General features: G+C 44.5%; 1 protein-coding gene across 5 annotated transcripts; it reads right to left on the bottom strand.

Moving 5' to 3' along the window:
* Positions 1–560: 560 nt before the first annotated feature.
* On the bottom strand, positions 561–27,352 carry LGALS8 (galectin 8). 5 transcript variants are annotated; one of them, XM_055234434.2, is made up of 10 exons: positions 26,347–27,352; positions 24,295–24,442; positions 12,248–12,336; positions 10,757–10,967; positions 9,169–9,288; positions 8,145–8,201; positions 7,074–7,100; positions 6,212–6,300; positions 4,930–5,095; positions 561–1,821 (listed from the first exon to the last, which is right to left on the bottom strand). In XM_055234434.2, the coding sequence occupies exons 2-10, from the start codon at positions 24,337–24,339 to the stop codon at positions 1,672–1,674; spliced, it is 954 nt and encodes a 317-aa protein (XP_055090409.1). In that variant the 5' UTR covers positions 24,340–24,442; positions 26,347–27,352; the 3' UTR covers positions 561–1,671. The 5 variants fall into 5 exon arrangements, with proteins under 5 accessions (XP_055090409.1, XP_063469523.1, XP_063469522.1 ...); XM_063613453.1 differs by having other exon boundaries at positions 26,192–26,355; XM_063613452.1 differs by lacking the exon at positions 26,347–27,352 and adding an exon at positions 25,686–25,883.
* Positions 27,353–27,980: the final 628 nt, after the last annotated feature.

Genomic DNA, 27,980 nt, shown 5'->3' with positions numbered 1-27,980 from the left:
AATGAAAATGAACTTAAGACTTATAAGGAATGATGTGAGTGGGCTATTTTTTTCCTAAATGCCTCACAGTCTCCAACCGCTCAGTTAGTTAAGCACTCTGATGGTACTTTATGAAGAAAAATAACTCTGGGGGATTCTCGAGTCTTCTTGCCTTCTACGGCTTTCCCTGTGGCACCCCCCACCCCCAACCAGTGTCTTTGAGCTTGGTGAGACTCTGCATAAATTAACATGAAAAGCTGGAAAAGAATTAAGGGCTAGTGATTTCTACACTGAGTACTTTTTAAAAAATAAGATTGACAATGGTATTCTTTTCAATATATGGACAGAAATAATATCTAACTAACTAAAATCTGTTCTGAAAATATTCCTAAATCCTGGCAGAGTTCTGCCCCAGTCTAGTCTAATGTGATAAAATGATCCTCACTGACTGAGCTTTTTTCCCTCCCCACTCCCAAACCTTTGAAATTTCCTGTAACAAGATCTGACTTGTAAAGATCCCATATACATGGAACTTCTGCCAACTCCCCTCAAATAATAGAAAAATCACAGAAATGCAACCATTTAACTTGCTGATACAGGTTTGATTTTAATCACGTAAAGCGGAAGAGTGCTTTGATCTCAGTTGCTAATGATGATGGATAATAATCTTTTGAAGAACAGAGGCCTTGAGTGGTGATTTCATGGAAACAAAACAGATTTCTGCATTACCTCTGCCTGCTTTGTGGGTCCCTTAGTTGACGTATACTTTCTGATAGTGCCTGCCTTATGAATCCCTGAAGTCTAATCCTGACCTTACTTTGTTGCCCATAAATATCTTTCAAATTGGATGCATCTTGCCTCTTCCTGAAACTTTCTGTAGGCGTCTGTGTAGACTCTGATTCGCCCTAAGTTCAAATACACAGAAATCAGCTGCCTTGGGCTTGACATCAAGTTAATTTTAGCACCATGTATTTGTTTTGCTTTGGTTTTTTGCCTTAATTTCTGTGCTCAAGTGTCATGCCAATTACTTGGTAAAGCTTGCAGCTGAGCCACATGTTTATTACGATAAAGAAAATGATGTAAGTCAACATCAGTCCTCAATGATGGGATACGATAGAGCACTGGTTATGAGAGTGATCACTGGGGCAGGAGTTGTGTCTTCTATAAATTAGTGTCTTCGGGTGATTTAATAGCTGCATAACTAATCCCAGAGGACCCCTTAGGAGTTGATGTAATGCCTGTAGAAAAAGCAGTGCACAGCGATAGAGCACAGAAGAGTCGAAGCTCAAGAGAACAAGGAACATACTGGTTTGTTTCACCAAGTATATAACCCAGCTCCTCGCGCACAGTTTTACCAAAAAAAAATCTGTGCTCAATACATGTTAGCTACTGTATTATAGTAGGTACTCCATAAATACTTGTTGAATGGGATTCTTAAAGAGTCAGCCAAAGTAGGAGAGAGGGCAGAGTGGCTTTAACTGGCTATAAGTGTTGCTGCCCCCAGTTTCCCCATTCAGTGCTAGACACTGCCATACTTCATGGCGAGGACTGAGAACGCCCAGTAGGACCTAACGGTGCACAAGTTCATTTTAACAATATAAACAATAGAATGACAGTGAGATGGGTTTCGGCAAGGCCAGTATCACAGAAGCCATTCTGTATTTCGGTTTTTGTAGCAGCTGTGTAGGTAGGCTACCAGCTCCTTACTTCCAGCAAGTGGATGTCTCCATTAATTTCCAGCGTGTCAATACTGCTGAGCTCTTTAAATCTGTGTTTGTACTCCAGGCTGTGTACGCCATTTACTGCAACCTTGAATTCTCTAACATCACAATAAATTATCATCTGAAAGGAAAGGAAACATGCCATTAGTGGTTCTCTTTAGTTTAAAATTCTGTGTTTGTTACATACTAACAGGGTGTCAGAGTAAACCATTTGATTTCTTTATACATAGAAAAGTTGAACCTGCTGCTGCTGACTTCCTTCTGTGACTTCCAAGACCCTAATCTAACTAAAGTGTCCCTGGGGGTGGCACTGTCTACCTCATCCCACCCAGGGAAGTGACTCGGACATGTTTGGAACCTCACACCATCCCCAGGGCCTGCGGCCCTCCTTTCCTCAACACAGCCCCTCTCCCTCGGCCGCATCCTGCCCCTTGCTCCTGGAAAGCCAGAGTGCTGCCCCTCCTCGCCGATGCCGGGGACTCTCCTAAAGCAGGAACACTCCTAATATGGTTGCTTTAGTTCACTGAGATGCTGTTTCCAGCCAGTAGCCTGGAACCAAGGGACTTGGAACCTGACTTTTCTGCCTCAAACTCTAGGACCATGAACAAACCAGACAATATGAAATTTCAGCAGCTTAAGGTACTTGCTAGGGTTTTTACAGCTGCTTGGTGATCCTGATTCCATAAGCTCAGCACATCTTGGCCTCAGTGTGTTTGTCCAAAGCCCACAAAGCTAGATATCCCGTAAGTCGAAGTGGTGCACATTCTGGCAAATTCATTCAGATCCATCGGCAGTGTTTGCCCTTCACAGTCATCTATGCCCAAAACTCAAACAATGAAAAACCAAACGACCTACTAGCCTTTTACATCACCTTTGCACCTAAACTTCTTCATACTTCTGGTGCCACGCTGCCAGTGCCAGGCTGGGTTTCCACCCACTCTGAGAAGGCCACTGGGAGGCCTTGCACTGAGCTCTCCCTGTGCTCCTCGCCCCCATGAAGGCTTCAGAAGAAAGAGGGGCATCTCAGCCTTGCTGCTAACCCGGGCCCACCCCCAGAGGCCAGAATGAAGCACAAAACCTGAATCTGCAAAGCAGCAAGTTGAGGGTTTTCATTTTGATAGGAGCAGTGGAAAGGACTGTCAAGGAAAATCAGGAAGGGGAGGAAATTTCAGCCCAAGTCCTGCACTCTGATAACAGAGCTGGCCAAAATGAAGCTTCTGTGGCTACAGAGGATTGGGGAAATAGGTGTAACCTGAGATTCTATCCCCACAAGAATGGTGGGAATCCCAGTTCCAACCAGGTAGAAGGGACCCCGGATATATTTAGCAAAATCTCAGGAAAACACAAAACACACAGCCTGATGCTATAGCTCAGAAGGAAAACCAAGTTGGCAGCAGAGGGTTACCTGTACTGTATCAGAGCAAGTGCAAAGCCAGTGAATTACAAGCAAGTGGCAAAGAAATGACATGCTTCCGGGTGAGCAGACTACTGCAAATGAAAAGAAGGCACATCCTTTGCAAGACCCCCCAGCCTAGAAGAAAACACAGAACAGAATCCCTCACAACCATCTGAGGCTGCCGAACAGCTGGGAGGAACATGGATTTCATCCAGAGGAAGGGCCCACAGATGAAATTACAACACTGAATGAGATTGTTTTTAAAACACTGTAGATACAACTAAAGTGTGTTTGAAACAGCAAGAAGATTTAAAATGACAGTAATGGCATAATGGAAAGACCTGAGATAATCTCAGTGCAAGCATATTTAAAAGGCAAGAGATGGAAGCCCCTGGAAAGGACCTGTCAGTACAGAAAATCGTTAACAGTGATCAACACGAGGATAATTACTGCTCCTGAATTAGAAAATTAAATGGAAAAGACGATTGTTCAAAAGCATATAACATTCATCTATTCATTCCTTCAGCCAGCCATCCTTTTCACTGCCTCTGCAAAAAAAAATGCCTGGAACGTGGTTCACCTAATTCTAATGGTATGATTTGAACTATGAAGTTGGAGATATTTTCATCTTAGTATTTTTCAGCATTATTTGAATGTATCATTATTGTCTTTTTTTATATTAATATAGCAGATCCAAACTTGGGGCGCAGATAGGTCAAAAACATGTTACATCATTGGTTTCCTGTCACCCACTACAAGGCTCAACTTCTTTCTAGAGCACTCACCTCTGTTTCCCTCCAGTGAACTCCAAGTCACCCTTTACTCCTTGACTCTTGCCAAGCCAACAACCCTGTGCTCCCCTTCCCACCTCTAAGGACTTGTTCAAATCATGCCCTAAATCTAGAAAAGCCAACCTTCAGCCTTCCACATCCTTCTCAGCTTTCTGAATTCCAAACCAATATCCACAACTTCCAGGGAACCTTCCATGATTAGCCCACATCTGTCTACACTCCACATACTAGGGCACTGCATTGGACTGGAACTTAGGGATAAATACGAATGTCACATTGCTATCTATTCCGCCTGATATTCATGCTTTTAGTAACGGGTTTTGATGAGTCCTCAAGAACCCACATGGTCCAGACGATGTGTCAGTTTAAAATGCTGTAGAATTATAACCTAAACCAGTGACCCTAAGTGACTGTGTGAGGCAGTGGCACCTCAGCTGGTGATTGAGGCTGGCCAACCACCCAGCATCCGCATCACAAGGAGACTATTCTCTGCTCAGCATCCCAGAAGCTTATTTTGGGAAAGGTATGTGTTACAATATTCACCTATCTGGGGACTCAGGACTACATGCCTTTTAGTTCCAAGGGACTGATGTATTTTTTCCTTGAATACATACAAACAAGACTAACTCCTTAGGAGAAAAGACCACCACCTGAAACCGTCTACCCTGATGGGAGATAATGGCCAGTGCAAGCAAGCAGTTTTAGGGTCTCCACGTCCTCAAGTCCACTTATACGATTAAATGTGTGACTCCAGTCCTCAGACAACCTTCCTGGTTAAATTCCTATCAATATGGGGCTACACAGGAATTTTAATATGATGACAAATGTCAATTCCAGTGCACATAATTTGACACTCTACTGGCTTTGCCATTTATACTGATTGCCCACATTATAAAAAGGGGCAAATTACAATCTCCAAGTAAACAAAAAACATACACAACCTCCACATACTGAGTTAGGACTTGATTTAAATGGACCACTTATCCCACCCCTGCTCCCAGGATTCTTGTTGCTGTCCCATTTTCAAAAACTGTAACCTCACCTCAAAGTACATCCCAGGACTAAATGGGAAAGAGGTAATATTTCTCTCTTCTTCTCCCCAGGACTCCTGAAGAAAAGAATTTCTTACAAATGCTTTAATATTCAGGCGTGGGTTCAAGTGTAGAGCAATATCCTTTGATTTTCCTGCTAGTAGGTCAACATTAAAGCTTTTGAGAAAGAAAGAAAAAAAAAAAAACACCTTAATTAACCAAGTAGGACAGAGCAGTGGCAGTTTGAGCAATGTTAATGACCAGACTTGAACTATGATTCTATGAAACGCACATATCCACATGGACATGGGAATGCAGGTGAAGTTGAAATTTTAAACTCAGTCAGCATTCCACTAATTCGTTACTTACAAAATAAAAATACGAAAAAAAAAAAAACCCTTTAAAATCAGCGTTGAGGCTGAGATGTGGTTGGACAGAAATTGAAGGTTTAACGCTAAACTGAATGACTACTTCAGGCTGCAGGAGCCTGGGATCCTCTCGAGCAGGTATTCTCTTTTCATCATCTACCCGTGTTCCTTCTTTCTTGAAAGTATGCCACTTTCTAGGAAATAGCTCTGATTTCAAGCTTTCAGAAGGCTGGACATCTGTGGAAAAAATTGTTAAAGCAGAAATTTTCTAAATCACATGATAAGAGGGGCCCTAAAAAATGTTGCCTGGGCCGGGCGTGGTGGCTCACACCTGTAATCCCAGCACTTTGGGCGGGCGAAGTGGGCGGATCACTTGAGGTCAGGAGTTCGAGACCAGCCTAGCCAACATGGTGAAACCCTGTCTCTACTAAAAATACAAAAATTCAAAAAGTAGCTGGGCGTGGTGGCGCGCCTATAATCCCAGCTACTCCAGAGGCTGAGGTAGGAGAATGGCTTGAACACCCAGGAAGCGGAGGTTGTGGTGTGCTGAGATTGCGACACTGCACTCCAGCCTGGGTGACAGAGTGAGGCTCCATCTCAAAAAAAAAAAAAAAAAAGGGAAAAGATGTTGCCTGATCTTACAGGGCTGCCCTGGAGTTCTACATGGCAAGAATAGGCCTTGTGGACAAAAATGCCACTCTCTTGTCTGGCCAGAAAAAGCCGAGGTCAGAACACTGGGCTGTAGTCTTGGCTCTGCTGCCAACTGGCTGTTAGCAATCTAACTTCCTCCTGCTTGAATCATCTCACTTTGGACATGAAGATTCTGACACTAGCCCTACTTCTAGCTCACAAGACCATTCATGGGTGGAAGGCAGTAACAGGCACAGAAGTATCTGCACTGTGACTGGTACCCAAGGATACTGACCTTTTGGCATTTGCATTCACTTCTCCTTTAACGACGACAGTTCGTCCCGGGCCCATGGGGGTGTTCAACCTTGCAGCAAATGGCAGGCTCTGAAAAGAAGCCACAGTCAGGACCAAGAGGCCTGCAGAAAGCGATCTCCAGGGAAAACTCGTGTCCAAAGAACACTACAGAGTGTTTCAGAGCCATGACCCTATAAATCCCAGGAGGGGAGAGAGAGTCTGCCTTGGTCCCAGCTGGGTCCCCTGCAGCAGCACTGTCCCTGGCTCAAGGCAAACACTCACTGATTACATTTTAGACGATGAAATGAGTGACAGGGTGGGACCCGATGCCCTCTGTATGAGTGAAACACCCCAGGAAGGCCCCCTGTGCCTGGGGTCTGAGGCAGTACTGTGTTCTGCCTGAAGGGGAAGCAGCCAAGCTGGGAGGTGCTGAGGAAATACACAGGAATGGCTCAGAGGCAGGCCTGGTTGACTCTCGAATCTGTCCAGGGACGGCACACAAATGCAGAGGGGGCTGCTTTGGGCTTCTATTGTGGGTACAGCTTACTCGTAACAGCTCATTACAACTTAATTTTTATATAGAGTTAAGAAAATTTGGGGCTCTTCAAATCTTTGACAAATAGTTCATAGGTGGTATTTTGGTGCAAGTCAAAGTGTGATTGACAGTCGAATCTTTGCTCTTGGTGTAGACAGTTCTGGGTACGATTTTAGAAATGTCTCCTTCTCTATTACTAGGCTGTAGGGAAACAGTTCTACAGTAAGGAATGGAATGAATGAAGCTGCCCTCCACGGTTTAAACTGTTCATTTTCTATGCAACTTTATAAAATATTCCACATGAAATAACCCAGGCAAAAATACTCACAAGCTGGGGCGTGCCAGACTTTGGAACCTATTGGAAAAGAAACAAAACACAAGAATGTTAGAAGGGGAAGAATTCTAGTTTATAAGCTGAAGTCTTGGTTGTGCTGAGCTGAGCCTGGCCGGAGCCTGGGATGTTCCTGCTCCACTCTGGTGTGGCCTCCAGGCAGCTGTGCTTTATGATGGGATGGTGTGGTGTTGTGAAGGGCTACACAGGTTGAGAAGGGAGTCTGATATCCCTGCTCATCTGAGTCCTTTATCCTTCACCATAAATTAATAATTTTTCATAGAACTGTATGAAATTTTTTTAAGAGACAGGGTCTTACTCTGTCACCCACACTGGGATGCAGTGGCTCAATCATGGCTCACCGCAGCCTCAACTTCCTGGGCTCAAGTCATCCTCCTACTTCAGCCACCCAAAGCTGGGATCACAGCCATGTGCCACCATGCCCAGATAATTTTTTAATTTTTTATAGAGATGGGGTTCTCCCTATATGGCCCAGGCTGACCTCAAACTCCTAGGCTCAGCAATCCTCCCACTTCAGCCAAAGTGCTGGGACTACAGGCCGGAGCCACTACGTTCACCCAGCACTGCATGAACTTCAAACGTGTCTTAGTTGTCCTTTCCAGGGTGCCCCCAGAATGCTGAGATTCTATTCTGTCTGTGAGGTGTGAACGTGCCAGTCGGTAAGACCTCACTTTCTCCATTAATAACGGTGCATTTTTAAATTGCAATTATTCTCCCAGGGGTTGAAGATACACGTGGAAGTTCATTTGCCAGTGCACTGGCTGATGTTCAATATTTAGAAATACCCCAGAACAGTACTATTCAGCAGTTAAGAGTGAGAGAGTCCTTTTTACGTAAGAGCAGTGAGTGGCAGTTACATAAACTGACAGGTGAATCATCAGCAAAAACTTACTGCTTGCCTGGCACCGCAAGTATCTCAATTTTCAAATGATTACTTGCATTCTAAAAGCATAATTTTCAAAAACCCAGCCTTCTTGCCACTTCATTAACATGGCAGCTAAAACAACATTTTTAAACCAGTGGCTCATTAAAAGATGTAATATTTACATTTTCTCTACTTATCTCTGTCAGTTCCAGACTAGATGCTTGGGTACTCTGTAAATCCTGAGAAAAGATAATAAAGATTAATTTGTAACATCCAGTAGAAAATATTTTCTATATATAACCTGTTTGACATATAAAAACATTATAAATGATACTAAAAATATGCTTGAAAACTATGATCCAAAAATACACTTGACACTGGGGTCCTTTCCGCCCCCCATCAGATTGGCAAACATTACAGAGAATAAGTTGTAATGTCAACAAGAAGGTGGGGGGATGGCTGTTGAGTGTGCAAATTGTTTTTACCCTTGTGAAGGGCGAGTTCGTATCTATCAAAATTTTCAATGCAAACACAGTCACATGTTGCTTAACAAAGGGGGTATGTTCTGAGAAATGTGTCCTAAGGTGACTTTTGTCATCGTGCAAACATCACAGAACATTACTTAACAACCTTAGATGGTACTGCCGACTGCACACCTAGGCTGTAGGTTGTGGCCTATAGCTCCTGGATCTGTACAGCATGCACTGTACCGAATACTGTAGGCAACCAGAGCAGGATGGTAAGTATTTGTGCATATAAACTTATCTAAACATACAAAAGGTATGGTAAAAATACAGTATTTGACAATCTTATGGGACCACGGTTTTATATGCGGTTCGTCATTGACTGAACTGTCCTTATGCAACACGTGACTGTGCTCTTTGACTCAGACACTCCCAGCCTGGGAACCTGTCTTACAGAAATACTCCATTTTACACCCATGCAAAGGAAATAGCTGCTACCCAGCTAAAAACAGTGTGTGTTTTATTAAAACCACACTAAGGTTTGAGATCCTACAGACAATGAAGCCCTGGCTGATAAACAGCCTTCTGCTAGTGTGAACAGTTCACTTCCAAAACATTAATACTACAGTCAGGGAGATACGTCCTTTTTGTGTCAATAGAAGTGTTATTTGAAGATTTTTTTTCTACCATCTCATCAGAAACCATCCTCATAAAAGACCCCAAGCTGTGGAAGGCCACTCACCGAGCTGAAGCTGAAACCAATTGAGTGAATATTCACTTTGCCATAAATGCCCAGAGTGTCTATTTTCTCTGGGCCGATCCTGTGGCCATAGAGCAGAGTATGTTTTCCATTCACAGCCACCTAGAGAGATACAGAAGACAGAGCACCCCCCCCACCACCAAAAAAAAAACAATAAGTTAACTTATTATCCAAATTTAAATGTTTCCTCGTGTCCAGTTTTATACCTGTTCCCACAGGTCTCCACACACATCTGACCAAATTGTAACCGAAAGCACCCAAAACCCTAGCAGTGCTTCCGAACTTGAGTTCCTGATTTGATTAAGCACCAGGAACTGTCTCTCCCCAGACAAACATGCAGTCATAAATATATGTGCGTGTGCTTGTGTGCGCCTCTGCATACATTTGAGACATCCGGGTTTGAAGGTCGCCTGGAAGCCCAGGCACAGGTGCCCTGGAGATTGTGAACCCAGGTTAAAGATCTGCCTGCGAGCTCCCCACAACACTGTCCCTGGAGACCACCCATGTGGCAGACACTCAAAATCTGTTGACTTTGCTAAATAAACTAATATGGACAAGTTACCCAACATACTTGAATTCGGTTTTCTTATTCTGAAGTAGGAACAATCTCTACCTCAACAGACTACAGTAAGATGACGAGAAAGTAGCTTCTGCAGGTCCTCAGCACTCTACGAGGCTCCTCTTCCCTCCCTCTCAAATGCCAGGTACCACGTTAGGTTATAGGCAGAAAACGCAAGCAGCATACAATATAGTCTCTGACTCAAGGAGCTTAAAATCCCATTGTGGAGGCAAAATAGACACATAAAGCCAAAGCACAACTGTTAAAACTTAAAAAGAATGATACAGACACGGGCTCAAAAGGCTAGAGAAGGGAGAGGTGAATGGAGTTTGGGAGATTCAGAAGGATTTTCGGGCGGGAGCAGTATCCGGAAGATCAGAAAGGATCTGCGCCAGAGGCATGCGAGTCTTCTCTCCGTTGGTACAAACCTCTACTGTGGGAAAGCTCCACAGGCCGGAGGGCCAGCAGGTTTAAGAGCCTCTGGAACCAAATTCAACTGTACACATACACGCTAGGTATAAGACACGACAGGAAGCCAGAGATGGAACTGACATCAAGGATTTCCAGGATCTCCTTTGGGTCTAAAATCTCATGATCCTACGGAACTGTCTTGTGGCAAGACTTGAATTTACAAAACCCTTCTGATTTCTACGCTGGGATTGCCCTTGTTAGCTCTTCGGGTGGTGGCGGTTATATTATAACTTACCCTCCCATCATGAACATAATACTGTGTCAATTCGGAACTCAGCCCTGCTAGGAGAAATAGGATCTAATAAAAAGATCTGGTCACAGTGGGCCATATTTCTGCATGGCAACAACTGACTGGAGAGTAGTGGTGCCACATCTCACATTTAGGTGCCTTCCTGGTCCTTTTATGGAGAAAGACTACAAAGCCAAACAAACTATATCTCAGGTGTAGGAAGTACAAGGCTGGGCTCACAAATGTGAAAAGCGGCCCTGTGCACTCCTGCTCACTAATGAGGACTCAGCCTGTCCCTCTCCAAAACCCACCTGGAATTTGTCCTTCAGCACCATCATCACGATCTCAAAAGACTTTTCTCTTTTGAAAGGCGTGTCATAGGTGATCTCTTCCCGTCCCCATTTTTCATTTATCAAAGTATTGCAAACAATGCAGCCGGCCCTTTTGAAACGAGGATTGAAATGAAAGGCCACATCGGCTCGAGGTTTCACGCTACTGCCATTCTGCAGATCCACCTGGAATCTATATGAGGGAAGACACAGGGGCCCCATGAGTGCTCAGAAAGGAAATCCACCAGTAAAGGCCCAGCAGGCACTACACTCCAGGCCCAGTGACAAGGGACTGACCAATCCCTCCTCGTTCATTCACCATGAGGCCTAAAGAGCTGGCTGCCTAATCTTCTTTTCCATCTTCCTCAGTAACACAGCCCCTGAGTTTGAACTGGGTCTGAATTTGCCCAGAATAAAAACCTACCTTTCCCAGCCTCCCCTGCAGCTAGGCCCACCTGTGCAGCTAAAGCTCTGCTGATAAGATGGAAGTGAAGTGCTCAGGGAAGACTACTGGAAACTGCCTTAAAAGTCAGCAAGCACTTGCCTTTTGTCCATCTCTGTTTCCCTGCAAACACATGCACCCATCCAGCTACCCAAAGCACAGAGGTGAGGGCTGGAAATCTAGCTGCCAAGGATAATGGGAAAGGGGACCTCACCTCACCCTCAAGATAGCAGAGTGGTGAGCTGGAAGGAGTCTACTTCTCTAATGACTTGAAGGAGTTAACTGAAAAGGCCTGGGCTGTCTCCTTGAGACTTAATTTTCACATCTTAAACCACTGCTCTTCAGGTGTTAGGTACACAGAGCTGAGCCCAACACTAATGATACCACAGCTTGTATCCAAAGCAAGTATTCAGTAAAACCATCTGAACTAGATCTGTGATGCTGTGGGAATGTCAGACTACAACTAGACTGTCCCTGTCATCTGACCACAATTCCTTTCTTTAATGACATATCTAATTCTTTTTTTTATTTGTCACCCAGGCTGTAGTGCAGTGGCTTGATCACAGTTCACTGCAACCTCAAACTCCTGGGCTCAAGTGATCCTCCTACCTCAGCCCCTGAGTAGCTGGACTACAGGCGCACACCACTATGCCCAGTTAATTTAAAAAAAATTTTTTTTTTTACAGATGGGGGTCTGACTATGTTGCCCCGGCTGGTCTCGAACTCCTGGCCTCAAACAATCCTCCCCCCTGGGCCTCCTAAAGTGCTGGAAAAGTATGTATAAGTCACCACATCCAGCTGACAGTTCTAATTTTTTATACTGAAATCAGACTTACAGCAATGAAATAAATCCCAATAACCTTTATTTAGTCATTCACTCCAGTCTCCTCTGCACCGTGGCCAGGGCTGCTGATGAAAGCTAATTGGGCCTCAAAGTATTAAATGGTCTCTCCCACCTTACTCTTTGTTATCATTCCACAATCACGAAAGACAGGTTATTCATGTTCCTTCCTTTAGCACAGTGATTTTACCTGTCCGCGTCACTAGGAACATGCCCACGTATTACAATCAAAGTTCCAGGATCCAGCTGATCAGGAATGGTGCCAACATACGGGATTACCTAAGAAAAAAATTTTAACAAATGTACGTTTACATAAACAAAATTACTTACTAAGCAATTACAACCCAAACTCATTATTGATAGAGAAAAACTACACTCTTTAAGGCTGCACATAAATCTGCTCAGAATCCAGCATTTTCCAAGTTATCTTTCCTATTCAAACAGCTATAAAAAGGAACCGCATGGCCAGGATATTTGCAATAGCTGCAAACCACTATGAGTTCTTTGGAAAGAGACACAAGGTAAATACTATTCACAGTATTTTGTATTTGGCTGAGAGTTTGTGAAGCAAAACTTCTGCTTAATATGGTAATTCTAACAGAAAAAAAATTGTTGCAATGCCATGTCTACTCATTCCTTTTCCTACTGTTCCACTGCTGATCCCAACAGAAGGTTCAAGGCCACACTAGGCCCAAAGCTGACGGAGACAATGACAAGCACTCACTGCCTCTGAAGGAAGCTCCAAGTTAAGCCACGCCCCCACACCTGGGATTCCAGGGCCTGCTCTTCTCTGCTGGACTCCCAGACTGCAACCCAGACTGCACGGTTAGAAACCAGAGAACTGCATGATCATGAGGATGAGTGGGTGCCTGTGGGTCTTCAAGACACGGCATCCACCTGCCTTGGACCAGTCCAGTCTGCAGGCGTGGGCTCTGACAGCTGGCTCCACCCAGTATTCAGGTCTCAACCTGCACCCTCACTGCCCAGAACCCAGCCCTTTTTTTCTGGGACCTGCCACACTGCCAGATCTTGTCATTCCCCTTCCCCAGAGATGTCTACACTGTCCTCCCAGTCCACTGGCTGGGGACCTGTGCTATGTGGCTGCCTGTCCTGCATCACAACCGTCTGCCTCCATCTGGAGCATCTGACCAGGATGTACAGCCCACACACCGTTAAGCCTCACACCAAGCTCACCCAAATTATGATGTGCATAGTAAGACCTACCCAAGGTACTTCTGATTGTCAAGAAATAAGAAATAAAACGGGCCACAGAAAAGTGGTTATAAATTGGTGGCTCCTAAACTGAAATCGACTTGAGGCACAGCCTCCTCTATGGAGCCTTCTTCAAGCTCCCTGGGCTGCTGAGTCAGCCCCTCTCAGAGGGTTCATGATAGCACTTGGGATTCTGTTTGTTTGCGTGTAGCTTTGCCTAGACTGTGAGCTGCATGGGGCAGGACTGGCTCATCACCTTTACCTCCCCAGGACAGAGGTCAAGAGGCGATCGGTAATTGCATGGTGAATGAATGAACTCTCACCTGTCTGGAAAGCGGGCTCTGGCAGGCCTCACACATACAGAGGAGAGGCAACAAAGCAGCTGCTGAACCGCAAGCTGAGCCCACAGCTCTCTGTTGCCTTAGGCAATAAGATGAGAAATTATGGAAGCCAATTCTCTATTTGTTGTCATGGAAATTGCTAGGAGCAGGGTGGGAGGCACATGACACCAGAAAACAAAAAATACAACAGACAGTGTAGACTGGGGCTACAGCTGCACATCAGAGTAGCTGATTTTGTGTGTAGAGAATGGGGAAGGACCTACATCCCTACATTGATCCTTTGGGTCACAGCTGGTTCCAAGAATATATAGCAACATGTTTCATAGCGTTAATCTCTTAATAAAATGAGAAGTTTTTATAACATCAAATTTCATCTTAAAATTATCTTTATGCAGAATATTTAATAACACAAATGTTAGTAATATAAGTGAGAAAGTAATCTAAAGTCATACATAGTATGATCTAAACTAAATAAACATTAAAAAGAAAACCTTGCTAATACACACTGTATCCTGTATCAAAATATCCATATACCCCATAAATAGATATACCTACTACATACTCAAAAAAATTAAAAATTAAAAAAAGAAAAGGAAAAACACTAAATAAATCCGACAAAAATAACAATAGTTTTCACGGGGGGTGATGGGATTTTAATTTTTTCTTCATATATTTTCATACTTTGCAGATATCTATAATAAGCATCGATATTTTTATAACCAGAAAAATATTTTTAATTACATGTTTCATTTTAGCGTTGGAAAGAGCTTTTTGAGACAAAACAATCTATTCCCATCACTTTTTTTTTTTTTTTTTTGAGACAGAGTCTCACTCTATCCCCCAGGCTAGAGTGCAGTGGCGTGATCTCAGCTCACTGCAACCTCCGCCTCCCAGGTTCAAGCGATTCTCCTGCCTCAACCATCCAAGTAGCTGGGATTACAGGCACGTGCCACCATGCCCAGCTAATTTTTTTTATTTTTAGGGAGAGGGGGTTTTGCCATGTTGGCCGGGCTGGTCTGGAACTCCTGGGCTCAAAGTGATCCTCCCGAAGTGCTGGGGTTGCTTTGGGAGGTAATGAGCTTTGGGATAAGCTACCGCACCCGGCCCCCATCACTTCTAATACCTTGTTCACAACTGTTCATAGGTTGTTCCAGTTTGAGAAACAACTGTGCTAAGAACGGTGGCCACTTGCTGCTTTAGTTTTCTGGGTTCATCATGCCTTCTACTTCAGAAAAGATCCTGCATTACTTCGGTAATTTTTTTTTTTTTTTTTTTTTTTTTAACTATGAGACACAGTGCCCTGCTGCCTGCCGACTCATTTAACCTAGGACTATATGGCTTCTGTGAAAATGGAGGACATTCATTGTTTTCTAGGCTACTCCCAGCTACTTTGGTGATTCACAGATCATTATTAATTTACATTTAAAAAATTAAAATACAGATCTGATCACACTGGAGACAATACCACAAGCTTACGCCACAGTCAGGTTTGGTGTTATTTGCCAAAACACCCTTGCTGATTCATATTGCTTTGCCTTTTTGATGATTAAATGCAAGGCTCTCTATTAGGCAGACTGCAGCTAGAAAGAAGCGTAAGAGTCAGACACCCAGGAAACATAACAGACACCCAGGAAACATAGAGTGAAAAGGTGATACTCTATCTGGCTGTTGAAAATTGGTATCCCCTTCCCTATCTGAAAATCCCCTACCTTATGAACATCAGACCTCATCTAGACTGCAACAAGGTCACACAGCAGGTGACAAAACTGCCAATTAGAACTTCCAGCTCAGATATTAAGTAAGAACCAGTGACAAGAAGAAGCCACAATGATGCAGTATTCACACTGGCAAGGGGGCAGCAGCTATATCTGGGGTTGGAGAAAGCTACATCTGGGGTCAGAGGCAGCTATATCCAGGGTCAGAGGGAGCTGCATCCAGGGTCAGAGGGAGCTGCATCCAGGGTCAGAGGGAGCTACATCTGGGGTCAGAGAGAGCAGTGGCATTGGTAGAGTAGCAGAGACACAGTACCATCCGTGTCCAGTGGTGACAACAGATGCCTCTTCATGGGAACGGTCCTACAGCATGCTTGTGTATCTGTGGCTACCTATTCTCCAAGCCTGGTTCTTCATCCTGCTAGAGATTCTGAGAACTCTGCACTATCACTTAGCAAATTCCTTTTCTGTTTAAAGAGTTGGTTTCTGTTGCTTGTACCTACAAACCCTGACCAATTCAACATCTTTAAAGAAAAAAATGAGGGTCGAGTGCAGTGGCTCACACCTGTAATCCCAGCATTTTGGGAGGCGAAGGTGGGCAGATCACTTGAGGTTGGGAGTTGAAGACCAGCCTGACCAACATGGAGAAACCCCATTTCTACTAAAAATACAAAATTAGCCCAGCATGGTGGCACATAACTGTAATCCCAGCTACTCAGGAGGCTGAGGCAGGAGAATCACTTGAACCCAGGAGGCGGAGGTTGCAGAGAGCTGAGATCGGGCCATTGCACTCCAGCCTGGGCAATAAGAGTAAAATTCAGTCTCAAAAAAAAAAAAAAAAGGGTGGGGGAGCAGTAAAGAAGAGTCAAAGAAATGCTTCAGGAAAATGGGATAAGGAATTCTGAGGTAGCCAAAGACAGTTTATGAAGAAGGTATGATTTCAGTTGCCACTTCAGGTAGAAATGGCAGTTTACAAAAGCAGAGAGGCAGGAAAAGACAAGACCATCTCTCAGCACGTAGTCAGGGAGTGGTTAAAAACAGGTAAGGCCAGGGTCAGATTTTAGAGTGACATACGAAAGAAGTGTTTAGGAACAACAGTTCAGTGCGGGTGAAATAAGCCAGAGGTCAGGAAGTCATCTGGGTGACTGACTGCTGCCATAAGCCTGGCGTGAAGCGATAAGGACACGTTCCAGGTCGGTGGCCGTGGCCCTGGAAGAGCAGAGAAGTCCAAGAGATGTTTCAAAGGAAACTGTCTACATAAGGCCACTGAATACATGACAAAGCTGGGGGGAAAACAGATTTTTTTTTTTTTTCCTTGAGATGGAGTTTCACTCTTGTCGCCCAGGCTGGAGTACAATGCCATGATCTTGGCTCACTGCAATCTCCGCCTCCCAGGTACAAGCGATTCTCCCGCCTCAGCCTCCTGAATAGCTGAGATTACAGGTGCCTGCCATCATGCCCAGCTAATTTTTTTGTATTTTTAGTAGAGATAGGGTTTTACCAATTTGGCCAGGCTGGTCTCGAACTCCTGACCTCAAATGATCCACCCACCTCGGCCTCCCAAAGTACTGGGATTACAGGTGTGAGCCACTGCGCCTGGCCTGGGAGACAGGTTTCAGGAGGAAGATGATGAGTTTAGTTTGTAACACTTGGTGTGAAGCGTTGGCAGAACATCTAAGAGCAAATCTAAGAGCAAATCTGCTAAGAAGACTTGGAGACTCAGAACAACACACTAGGTGAATGGCCAGAGCACACATTTAAAAGTCAGGGTAAAGATCATTTGTAGGCCGGGCGTGGTGGCTCACGCTTGTAATCCCAGCACTTTGGGAGGCCGAGGCGGGCGGATCACGAGGTCAGGAGATCGAGACCACGGTGAAACCCCGTCTCTGCTAAAAATACAAAAAAATTAGCCGGGCGCGGTGGCGGGCGCCTGTAGTCCCAGCTACTAGGAGAGGCTGAGGCAGGAGAATGGCGTGAACCCGGGAGGCGGAGCTTGCAGTGAGCCGAGATTGCGCCACTGTACTCCAGCCTGGGCGACAGAGCGAGACTCCGTCTCAAAAAAAAAAAAAAAAAAAAAAGATCATTTGTAAAGATGTCAAAGTAGATAAAGAAATTGAAAAGCAGGACAGGTCAGGCAGCAAAGGCTCGGTGGTTTCTAAAATTAGGAGGTATGCAGAAAAGAATTAACATTGGCAGGCCTGACTGCTGTCCTTGAAAGGCCTCCTTACAAGGCGGGCCCCTGGCTGGTGTCTAGGAACTTGGGATTTTAGAAGGGCACCCACCAGCCTAACTGATAACGGGGATTTCCTGCACCTGAACTGTTCATGCAAATAACATGGTTATGCTAAACACCTGCTTTCCTTCTGGGAGACTAGAATTTTTTGATATGTGCGAGGGTGCTTATGTGACCAGCCTCCAGTAAAAACCCTAGGCACTGAGTCTCTGATGAGCTTCCCTGGCAGACAACATTTCACAAGTGTTGTCACAGCTCATTGCTGGAGGATGGAAGCACATCCTATGTGACTCCAGTGGGAGGAGACCTTGGAACTTGCACTGGGTTTCCCCTGGAATTCACCCTATGTGCCTTTCCCTTTGCAATTTTGCTCTATATCCTTTCACTGCAATAAATCATAGCCACAAGTACAACTCTATGCTGGTGAGTCATCAAAACTGGGTGTGACCTTGGGAACGTCAACATGGGGTGAGAAGAGAACGGAGAGAGAAGAATCCGTCAGTCCAGGGCAATAATATCAAGGCAGTCAATGGATTTATCAATTTCAGTAAGAGGACAACTGTCAATATCTCTAACATTGAAAAAGCTAAGAAGGATCCAAGCAAATAAAGATAATAAAATGGGGCCAGGCGCGGTGGCTCGTGCCTGTAATCCCAGCACTTTGGGAGGCTGAGATGGTTGGATCACGAGGTCAGGAGATCGAGACCATCCTGGCTAACACAGTGAAACCCCGTCTCTACTAAAAATACAAAAAAATTACCCAGGCGTGGGTGGCGGGCGCCTGTAGTCCCAGCTACTCCGGAGGCTGAGGCAGGAGAATGGTGTGAACCCGAAAGGCGGGGCTTGCAGTAAGCCAAGATCATGCCACTGCACTCCAGCCTGGGCAACAGAGCAAGACTCTGTCTCAAAAATAAATGAATAAAATAAATAAGTAAAGAAAATGGATCATACTCTTTGACCTAGTGATTCCACTTTTACAGATTTATCCTACAGAAATACTTAGCACAGGCACACCAAGATGCACACACAAGGATGTACACTATAGCACCGGATATAATCGCAAAAAGACACAGCCCTTAACAAAGGACTGCTTACATAAGTTTTACTACTAATTATGCAGCTGTCAAAATAAATGAGGAAGTTCTAAATAAACTGACATTTCCAAAATAGGTCAAATAGAAAAAGCAGGGTAGAAAACAGTTTACACAGTAAAATGCATGCATGTAAAGAGATAGGATATATAAAAGGTGATATACACAACACACACACTTTTGGATATTCATAACTATCTCAGGAAGGATATATTTTTAAAAACCAGTAAAAAGTGATTGCCCTTGGGGAGCAAAACTAAGTACCAGGGTAGAAGGAAAATGTATGTTTCACTGAAACTCTTAAATACTGTTTGAATTTTTAAAAAATGATTTGCACATATTATCTTTAAAATTTTTTGATGAAAATTTTTTTAAAAAAGGGAAAAGCCACTGGTTTGGACATAAATGTAGTTTAAAATTTTGAAGACAGACTATCTTCCAACTATTGGGTGTTAGGAAACAAGGCAGGAGGCAAAAGTTAAACAGCAGAAGGATGCTGCTGCAGAAAACTGCAGGAGGAAAGCTGGTTTGGGAAGGAAGATGCAAGTTTGGTTTTGAACTCCTAGTCTTGAAGGGCTGGCTGAGCATCTGAGAGTTGGAGGTTCACATTAGGTGAAAGGCTGGAACTGGATACATATGGAAAAACTACGAGTGATCGGTAAAGACGTAAAAGAAAGAGACATTAAAGACAAAATTTCACTAGTAAAACCAAGAAAGAAATTAAGAGAGTGAAAAATCAGAGGGCAGAGCCTTAGCAAGGAAATCCACTCTCAGGAAGGCAGGCAGCGAAAAAGAAGAAAAACAGCACAAAGGCTGGAAGGGACCTCACAGGTTACAAAAGACTAAGACTTGACTGTGTTGTGTTTTAAGACTAAATTGTAAGGTAAAAAGGGAGGTACTTAGAATACTAAGCAGAAAAGGATAAACATGGAAGCAAGGTTCCTAAGAAAACGGGGTACCAGGTAGGATTCATGTTGACAAGCGGCTTATTAACTTGGAGTAACAACCAATTCTGTTTCATTTCTAAATAATTTCTTAACCAGCTAGCATTTAATCATATCTTAAGAACTCTATAAACAATAGCAAAATTAAATATATAGGTAGATAATGAACTGCCAAACAAGAAATTTCACTGACAGCATTCCTGGTATGAAGTAAAGATACCGTCTTCCAAATTATGAATTCAAATTGAATAGAAAGAAAAGTAAGTGGCCAGGCGCGGTGGCTCATGCCTATAATCCTAGCACTTTGGAAGGCCGAGGCGGGCGGATTGCCTGAGCTCAGGAGTTCGAGACCAGCCTGGCCAACATGGTGAAACCCCGTCTCTACTAAAATACAAAAGAACAATTAGCTGGGCTTGGCGGTGTGCGCCTGTAGCCCCAGCTACTTGGGAGGCTGAGGCAGGAGAATTGCTAGAACCCAGGAGGCGGAGGTGGCAGTGAGCCGAGATCGCACCACTGTACTCCAGCCTGGGCAATAGAGCAAGCCTCCGTCTCTTAAAAAAAAAAATAAAAGAAAGAAAGAAAAAAAAACCAGAAAAGGAAGCCTAACTTTTTTTCTTTTCTTTTTTTTTTTTTGAGATGAAGTATCACTCTGTGGCCCAGGCTGTAGTGCAGTTATGCAATCTTGGCTCGTTACAACCTCCACCTCCCCGGTTCAAGCGATTCTCCTGCCTCAACCTCCCATGTAGCTGGGATTACAGGCCCCCGCCACTATGCCCAGCTAATTTTTGTATTTTTAGTAGAGACTGGGTTTCACTATGTTACTCAGGCTGGTCTCGAACTCTTGACCTCAAATGATCCTCCCGCCTCAGCTTCCCAAAGTGCTGGGATTACAAGCATGAGCCACAGTGCCTGGCCTCTGACTTTTTATTTTTATTTTTGAGCATGGTTCTTGCTCTATCACCCAGAATGCAGCATAGTGTCAAACTCACAGCTCACTGCAGCCTCAACCTCCAGAGCACAAGCAATCCTCCCACCTCAGCCTTCCTCGTAGCTGGGACTACAGACGTGCACCACAATCCCCAGCTAATTTTTGTATTTTTATAGAGAGACAAGGTCTCACTGTGTTGCTCAAGCTGGTCTTGAACTCCTGGGCTCAAGTGATCCACTAGCCTTGGCCTCCCACAGTGCTGGAATTACAGGCATGAGCCTCTGGCCCAGCCTTAGAGCCTGACTTTTTTAAGTCTTGGAATTCTATCAGTTGAACTAGTCAAAGAAATATACTAAATAGGGAAAAAAATACATAGGCCAGTTACAATATTTACTTCATCTTTTCCAAGAAAACTTAATGTGGACAGTTGGTCTAACACCAATGTGGACCAAAATATTAGAAATAGGCCAGGCATGGTGGCTCACGCCTGTAATCCTAACACTTTGGGAGGCCGAGGCGGGAGAAGTGCTTGACCAGACTGAGAAACATGGTAAAACTCTGTCTCTACCAAAAAAATACAAAAATTAGCTAGGCATGGTGGTGCATGCCAGTAGTCCCAGCTATTGGCGAGGCTGAGCCCAGGAGGTGGAGGTTGCAGTCGGGTAAGACTGCACCACTCCACTCCAGCCTGGGTGACAGAGCAAGCCTCTGTCTTAAAAAATTTGGAAACATTAATGAAATAAAAATTAAAAAGTGGGCCGGGCGTGGTGGCTCACGCTTGTAATCCCAGCACTTTGGGAGGCCGAGGCGGGCGGATCACGAGGTCAGGAGATCGAGACCACGGTGAAACCCCGTCTCTACTAAAAATACAAAAAAATTAGCTGGGCGTGGTGGCGGGCGCCTGTAGTCCCAGCTACTCGGAGAGGCTGAGGCAGGAGAATGGCGTGAACCCAGGAGGCGGAGCTTGCCGTGAGCCGAGATCGCGCCACTGCACTCCAGCCTGGGCGACAGAGCAAGACTCCGTCTCAAAAAAAAAAAAAAATTAAAAAGTGGTGGTGTGTTTATAATGCCTAATAAAGAATACAACAGACACTCGGGCCGGGCGCGGTGGCTCACGCTTGTAATCCCAGCACTTTGGGAGGCCGAGGCGGGCGGATCACGAGGTCAGGAGATCGAGACCACGGTGAAACCCCGTCTCTACTAAAAATACAAAAAATTAGCCAGGCATGGTGGCGGGCGCCTGTAGTCCCAGCTACTCGGAGGCTGAGGCAGGAGAATGGCGTGAACCCGGGAGGCGGAGCTTGCAGTGAGCCGAGATCGCACCACTGTACTCCAGCCTGGGTGACAGAGCGAGACTCCGTCTCAAAAAAAAAAAAAAAAAAAAAAAAAGAATACAACAGACACTCAACAAATATATTTACTCATTGAACCTATCAGTAACAAAACAACCATGATTCAAGAAAACAGGTTGTGTGTGTGTGTGGGTTTTGTTTTGTTTTTCTTTTTTTTTTTTTTTTTTTTGAGATGGAGCTCGCTCTGTCACCTAGGCTGGAGTGCAGTGGCACCATCTCGGCTCACTGAAACCTCCACCTCCCAGGTTTGAGTGATTCTCCTGCCTCAGCCTTCCGAGTAGCTGGGACTACAGGAGGCTGCCATCACGCCTGGCTAATTTTTGTATTTTTTAGTAGAGATGGGGTTTCACCATCTTGGCCAGGCTGGTCTTGATCTCCTGACCTTGTGATCCACTTGCCTCGGCTTCCCAAAGTGCTGGGATTATAGGCGTAAGCCACCGCGCCCAGCCGAAAACAGTTTTCCTAAGTCTAGCTTATAAAATATATTAACTGATTATCTTTAAATAACTAAGTTGGCCAGGCACGGTGCCTCACGCCTGTAATCCCAGCACTTTTGGAGGTCAAGATGGGCAGATCACCTGAGGTCAGGAGTTTTGAGACCAGCCTGGCCAACACTGTGAAACCCCATATCTACTAAAAACACAAAAATTAACCGGGCATGGTAGCACATGCTTGCAGTCCCAGCTACTCAGGAGGCTGAGGCACTAGAATTGCTTGAACCCGGGAGGCAGAAATTGCAGTGAGCTGAGATTGCATCATTTCGCTCCAGCCTGGGTGACCAGAGGGAAACTATATCTCAAAAAAATTTTAAAAAAAATTAATTGAATAAATAAAATAAGTTATTTGTAGCCTTTTTTTTGGAACATTGAAAAGGCAACTAGCTACAAATGAGAGAAATTCAGTGCAATACGGGCCCTTAATACTATAAATATTTTACAGTAGTGAAATTTAAAGACAGAGCAAAATATTTTTGCCATTCAGTTCAGTCTAACTCTAACCTTTCCTACTCTTTTGTGAGAACTGATAATAAAACAGAGAAATTTAAAAAGAAAGAGAAAAAAGCTATTTGCCAAAAATATCTCCCTTGGAAATGCATTATCCTCAGAACAGCATCCAGGCCATGCCACAGGACTGAAGGCATTTTCTGCGCTAGAGCACAAAGACTTCTCCAGATCCCCTTCCTCAAGAAATGAAGTCTACTTATTTTTGTTCCACCTCAGTAGTTGAGAGTACTGACCCCAGAAACTACAGGAATCATCAGTATGCTAGAATCAAGATATGCAGGAATTTTACCTATAAAATTATCTTCTTTTCTGTGTGAAGGGCAGAAATGAACAGTGTAACCTTTATCCATTCTCCCAGCTTGAGCCAAGATGATACTTCAGACACCCCTGGCAGGCAGCCTAGTTTGTTGTTGTTTTTTTAAGATCTTTGCAGGAAATCAGTTTACAACCTTGAGATGTTTTTAACTCTAACATGCGCAAAGTCATCTTAAATGTCTCACAAGCTTCCACTTCCAGAAGTCATCTTTTTTAAACTTACTACCACTGAAAGGCTATTTCTCCTAAAACTGACTTTGCTTGATACAGCAGTGATACCTCATTCTTACACAATGACATTAAAACTTAGGGAAAAAGGAATTACAGCTACAAAGTAAATGACAAAAACTTGAACCCACACACACTAACAAAACTGCTTTAGGGCCTTATTTCAAGGATTCTCACCCTTCCTTTTGCCCAAGAATCTTCTAGGGGGTTTACTAAAAAAGTGGCTATCCTTTTTCAGACCTCAATTCAGGATTCAGCTTCAGATAAGTGGGAACCAGACAGTCCTAAAGATTCTCACCACCACATAAAACTAAAACAAGCTCTTTACTGCTCAGGATTACAGGGCAATTTCCAGCAATTACAGTCATTCAGGGGTTCTAAGACCAGCCTGAACTGCAAGAGACCTTTACTACTTCGCACTCTCCATCTCCCCATTGGCTTTTGACATTTTCCCTGCTCAAGTGCCAAGCAGTATTTGAAAGGCTGAGGGAAAGATCGAGACATTAACTTCTCATGGACAGCTCTAAAAAAGAAAATGAAAAACTTGTAGAGTAAGAAATCCATTTTCCTTTAAAAACTACAATTTATGATTAGCTGAGCCTCCTCCCGTCACCAAAAGTTGGCATTCCCTCCACTTTACCCAAACGTTCCCTGTTCATAACACCGTTTCATCATGTCATATTATCATTGTGACTTCTTCCTCCACTAGAGGACAAGAGCTGTTTGTAGTCAGCAGCCACCACCATCTCTATTACATAGTAGGTGCTTTAAATATGTTCACTGGCTTTTATTCTTGCCCTGTCTCCCAATGGATAATTAATATTCTATTGGATCTGTCCTGGCATAGGTAAAAAGTTATCTTATAGAAATCAGTTACCGGGTTATAGATGATATTCTGTAGGTTGTTTAACGACAACATCATTCTTTTCCAGCTTCTTGTCAATTGGAGTCTCTTCTGTGTATGACCTAAGATTTTAGGCAAGTTTCATTTAAAGGTTACCTGGATTGAAACTGAGGCACTGGCCCTGTGTAAAGTAAAAATAGAGGAAAAGAAAAGTAAGCATGTAGCATTTTTCTTCATATCCTATTTTAAAATTTAAATTATATATTATGTTACTGATATTTACCAAATAATAGAATGTTATTACAATCAAAGATCTGCCTCCCATTCTTACCAGTGTGCTCATATAGTAAATAATTTTAGATTGTGAGTGTAGGAAATATTGACTTAAAAAATACATCAGTAGAAAATTTCTAACATGGAATTTATTATTAAAAATACTAAAATAGGCCAGGCATGGTGGCTCACGCCTGTAATCCCAGCACTTTGGGAGGCCAAGGCGGGTGGATCACCTGAGGTCAGGAGTTCGAGACCAGCCTGACCAATATGGTGAAATCCCATCTCCACTAAAAATACAAAAATTAGCCGGACGTGGTGGCATGCACCTGTAGTCCCAGCTACTCAGGAGGCTGAGACAGGAGAATTGCTTGAACCCGGGAGGCGGAGGTTGAAGTGAGCCGAGATTGTGCCACTGCACTCCAGCCTGGGCAACAGAACGAGACTCCATCTCAAAAAAAATAAATAATTAATTAATTAATGGCAAATACTAATCAAACAGTCCTGTACAATTATCAGAGGTATTCATTTAACTTTTCATTTCCATAAAATGAGAATAATTACAGTATTCACATCATTGGTTTGTTCTGAGGATTGAGTTAACAAAATAGCAAAAGAGTAAGAACTATGTTAGCTATTATTATTGTGAATAAAAAGAATTGCTCTTCCTCCTCCAATTTAAACAAATCAAAGTAGGGAAAAATCCAATACTTTTAATACTATTAAGATACAGTTTTCTCTGTTGCTTAAAAAAAAAAAAAATCACAGGGCAGGGGAGTGTTGGAAAGCATCAGCCACGTTTTTTAAGATAAAAGCACCCATGGACACTACACTACATTTAATAGCTCCAGGAAAAACTCGACTTTAAGCAGAACTAAAGGGGAAATGAAACTAGAGCTTCCTGGATTTTACTTCCAGCAATTCTGTCATTATACTGCACACCAACAATACACACCGATCAAATCTATCACTTTTTCTGTATTAAGAAAAAAAACTGTATCCCTCTTGGTTTACCACCTAAATATAGCCCTATGTCATTAACTTAATTCGTTAGTCAAAACCTCAAAACTCTGGCTCTGTGACTCAATTCAGGAAGCAAGAACAAGAGCAAAAAGAATGGATGCCGAGTTGCCATACACATGTATAATTACCAGCAAGTGACCCAATTTAAGCCATCGGCTTGCATTAAATCACGCAACCCCCGAAGTATCCCCAGGGACAGGTCCTGCCAGCATAAACACTTCGTATGCATCACAAGAAGCCATCTCTTAAGTTTCACGTACGGTCAAAGTCACATGACTTGCGCTTTGTAATGTTTAATACTGCAGTCAAATGACTCGGCATCCTAAAGACCGTGTTAGAGGCAGGGAAAGCAATGGAGGTCACTCCACTGTCACTACAAATTCCGGGAAGGAAGCTTCCCCAGATTCCTCCACTTGGAGGTGGCGCTCGGCCTCAGGCTAGGAGGGAACAGGTGAGAAAGCAGCCCAGGTGGGGTGGGTTTGCAACGAAGAGACACCCCAGGGCAAACAGCCTGACCCCAGCCAGGGACGTCCCAGAAAGGCCGCGACTCCTGATAATTCCTTATGCCCCGGAGCGCCTCGCCTGCAGAGGCAGCGTCCCCGCCACCCAGCCCCGACTCTGCCGCGGTGAGGACCTGCGGGTCGGGGTGGACTGGACACTGTCCCACCCATCAAATTGTGATTTAGGAGCCGTGACATCCGAATGCCATCCTCCACTGGCGAGACCCTCAGAGCAGCCACGCCCCTAGCGACTGCCCCGCCACCCGAGGCCGGGGGTCGCGCGACTCACCCAAAGACTGGTGTTTCAGGCGCTCCACGGAGCAGGTTGGTTGTCAGCCGCTAGGTGCCGTCAGGGTTCCCGGCTCTGGCGTCCGTGGGCGGCTACGGGAAGCGACAGGAATCAGTCCTCGTTCACTTCCCGGCTCGCGCGCCTTACTGCTGTGGTTTCCCCACCCTCCCCGCGCCCCGCCTTCTGTGTTTGGGGCGTCCCTGGCGGCTCTGCTGGATTTTGGACAGGGACACGCCGCTGATCGCCACCCAGCTCGGCCTCCTGCGCAGCCTCTGGAGCCTTGGACCGCGACTGGCTTGCTGTGGGACGAGCACAGAGGGATAAGGACAAAGAATGTGTCCTGGGTGGATCTGGCTGCCTTTGCCCCGAAGGCGGGAGTGGGGTGGGAGGTGGTAGGAAAATACGAAGGAAAGAAGAGAAAGGCTTTGTCTTCCGCAGCAAGAGGGCCGACGTCCACCTAGCTGTTCCAGGCCTCCAGGTCTAGGAGGGAGGGCGCTCGGGGCTGGGACTTTTCAGGACCAGGGTGGTCACCGCACAGGCCCCGCCTGCCTGGACCCAGCGCTGGCCTTCCCGGGGCGCCCAGTTCCACGGGGTCAACGCCAGGGTTTTCTCAGCTTCCTCGTCTGCCTCGGATCGGAGTCCAGACAGTGTCAGAAGAGACTTGGAGGCGCTGCTTTCTGACAGTACACACCTCTGGATGTAGGTGAAACGGTGGGGGAAGGGTTCAGTACGCTGGACTGTGCCCAGCCCAAGCTCCCCATCCGTTAGTGATAACTTGGACTCGCAGCCACTCCGCGTCACTCGCCAGTTATCCTGTATGTGGGTGTCTTCTCCAAATTGGACACTTAGGGAACAGTTTAAGCAGTATGGAGCACAATTCTGTGCGTATTAGATGTTCCATAAATACCCAACTTCTCAGGGCCCTACACTGACTGATAGTTTGACCTATTGGCTGTAAAAACTCCAGCCACAAATACAAATAAAGTTAAACAAAGTCATGTCAGCCACTTGGAATGGCTGGCTGCTTACTGTCTGTTTTGTTTTAGGGACCTCAAAGTTCTCATCTTCTCTACTTGGCTTTTATCCACATTTGTTTGGAAAGATATATTTTAGTGTCACCAACGTGGGCTTTCTCCTCCCTGGCTTTTGTTTTCATTATTTTTTTATTTTAGTTGAGGAATTCATTACAAGTCCCATAACTGGGAACTCATGTTCTGATTCACTGTTGCTTTTCTCTCCTCCTTACCCGTTTTCCAAGCTTGATGCACTTCTCAAGATCCAATTTGAATAGGTGAATTTACCCTTGACATACACTGCCTTGGATTTATAGTTATCTTTTGGTGTGTGTTGTGTGTTTTGTCTATCCAACTCGACTGTAGTTTGAGAAAACGAACTTGTCTTATACAGTCCCCAGTGCATAGTGAAATGCTTTGCATAAAATAGATATCAGTGTTAGGTTGAAATGTTAGATTATTGATAAAGTCAGGAGCAATTGAATATCTTCACAATTCTGCCTGAGTCTCCCTCCGCCCCGCCACTTTGAGACAGGGTTTCCCTCAAATGATCCTCCTACCTCAGCCTCAGGAGTAGCTGGGACTACAGACGCACATCACTACGCCCAGCTAATTTTTAAA

Source organism: Symphalangus syndactylus, chromosome 19 (genome assembly GCF_028878055.3).
Source record: "Symphalangus syndactylus isolate Jambi chromosome 19, NHGRI_mSymSyn1-v2.1_pri, whole genome shotgun sequence".
Taxonomy (NCBI): Eukaryota; Metazoa; Chordata; class Mammalia; order Primates; family Hylobatidae; genus Symphalangus; species Symphalangus syndactylus.
This window is presented reverse-complemented; position numbering and strand designations above follow the sequence as displayed.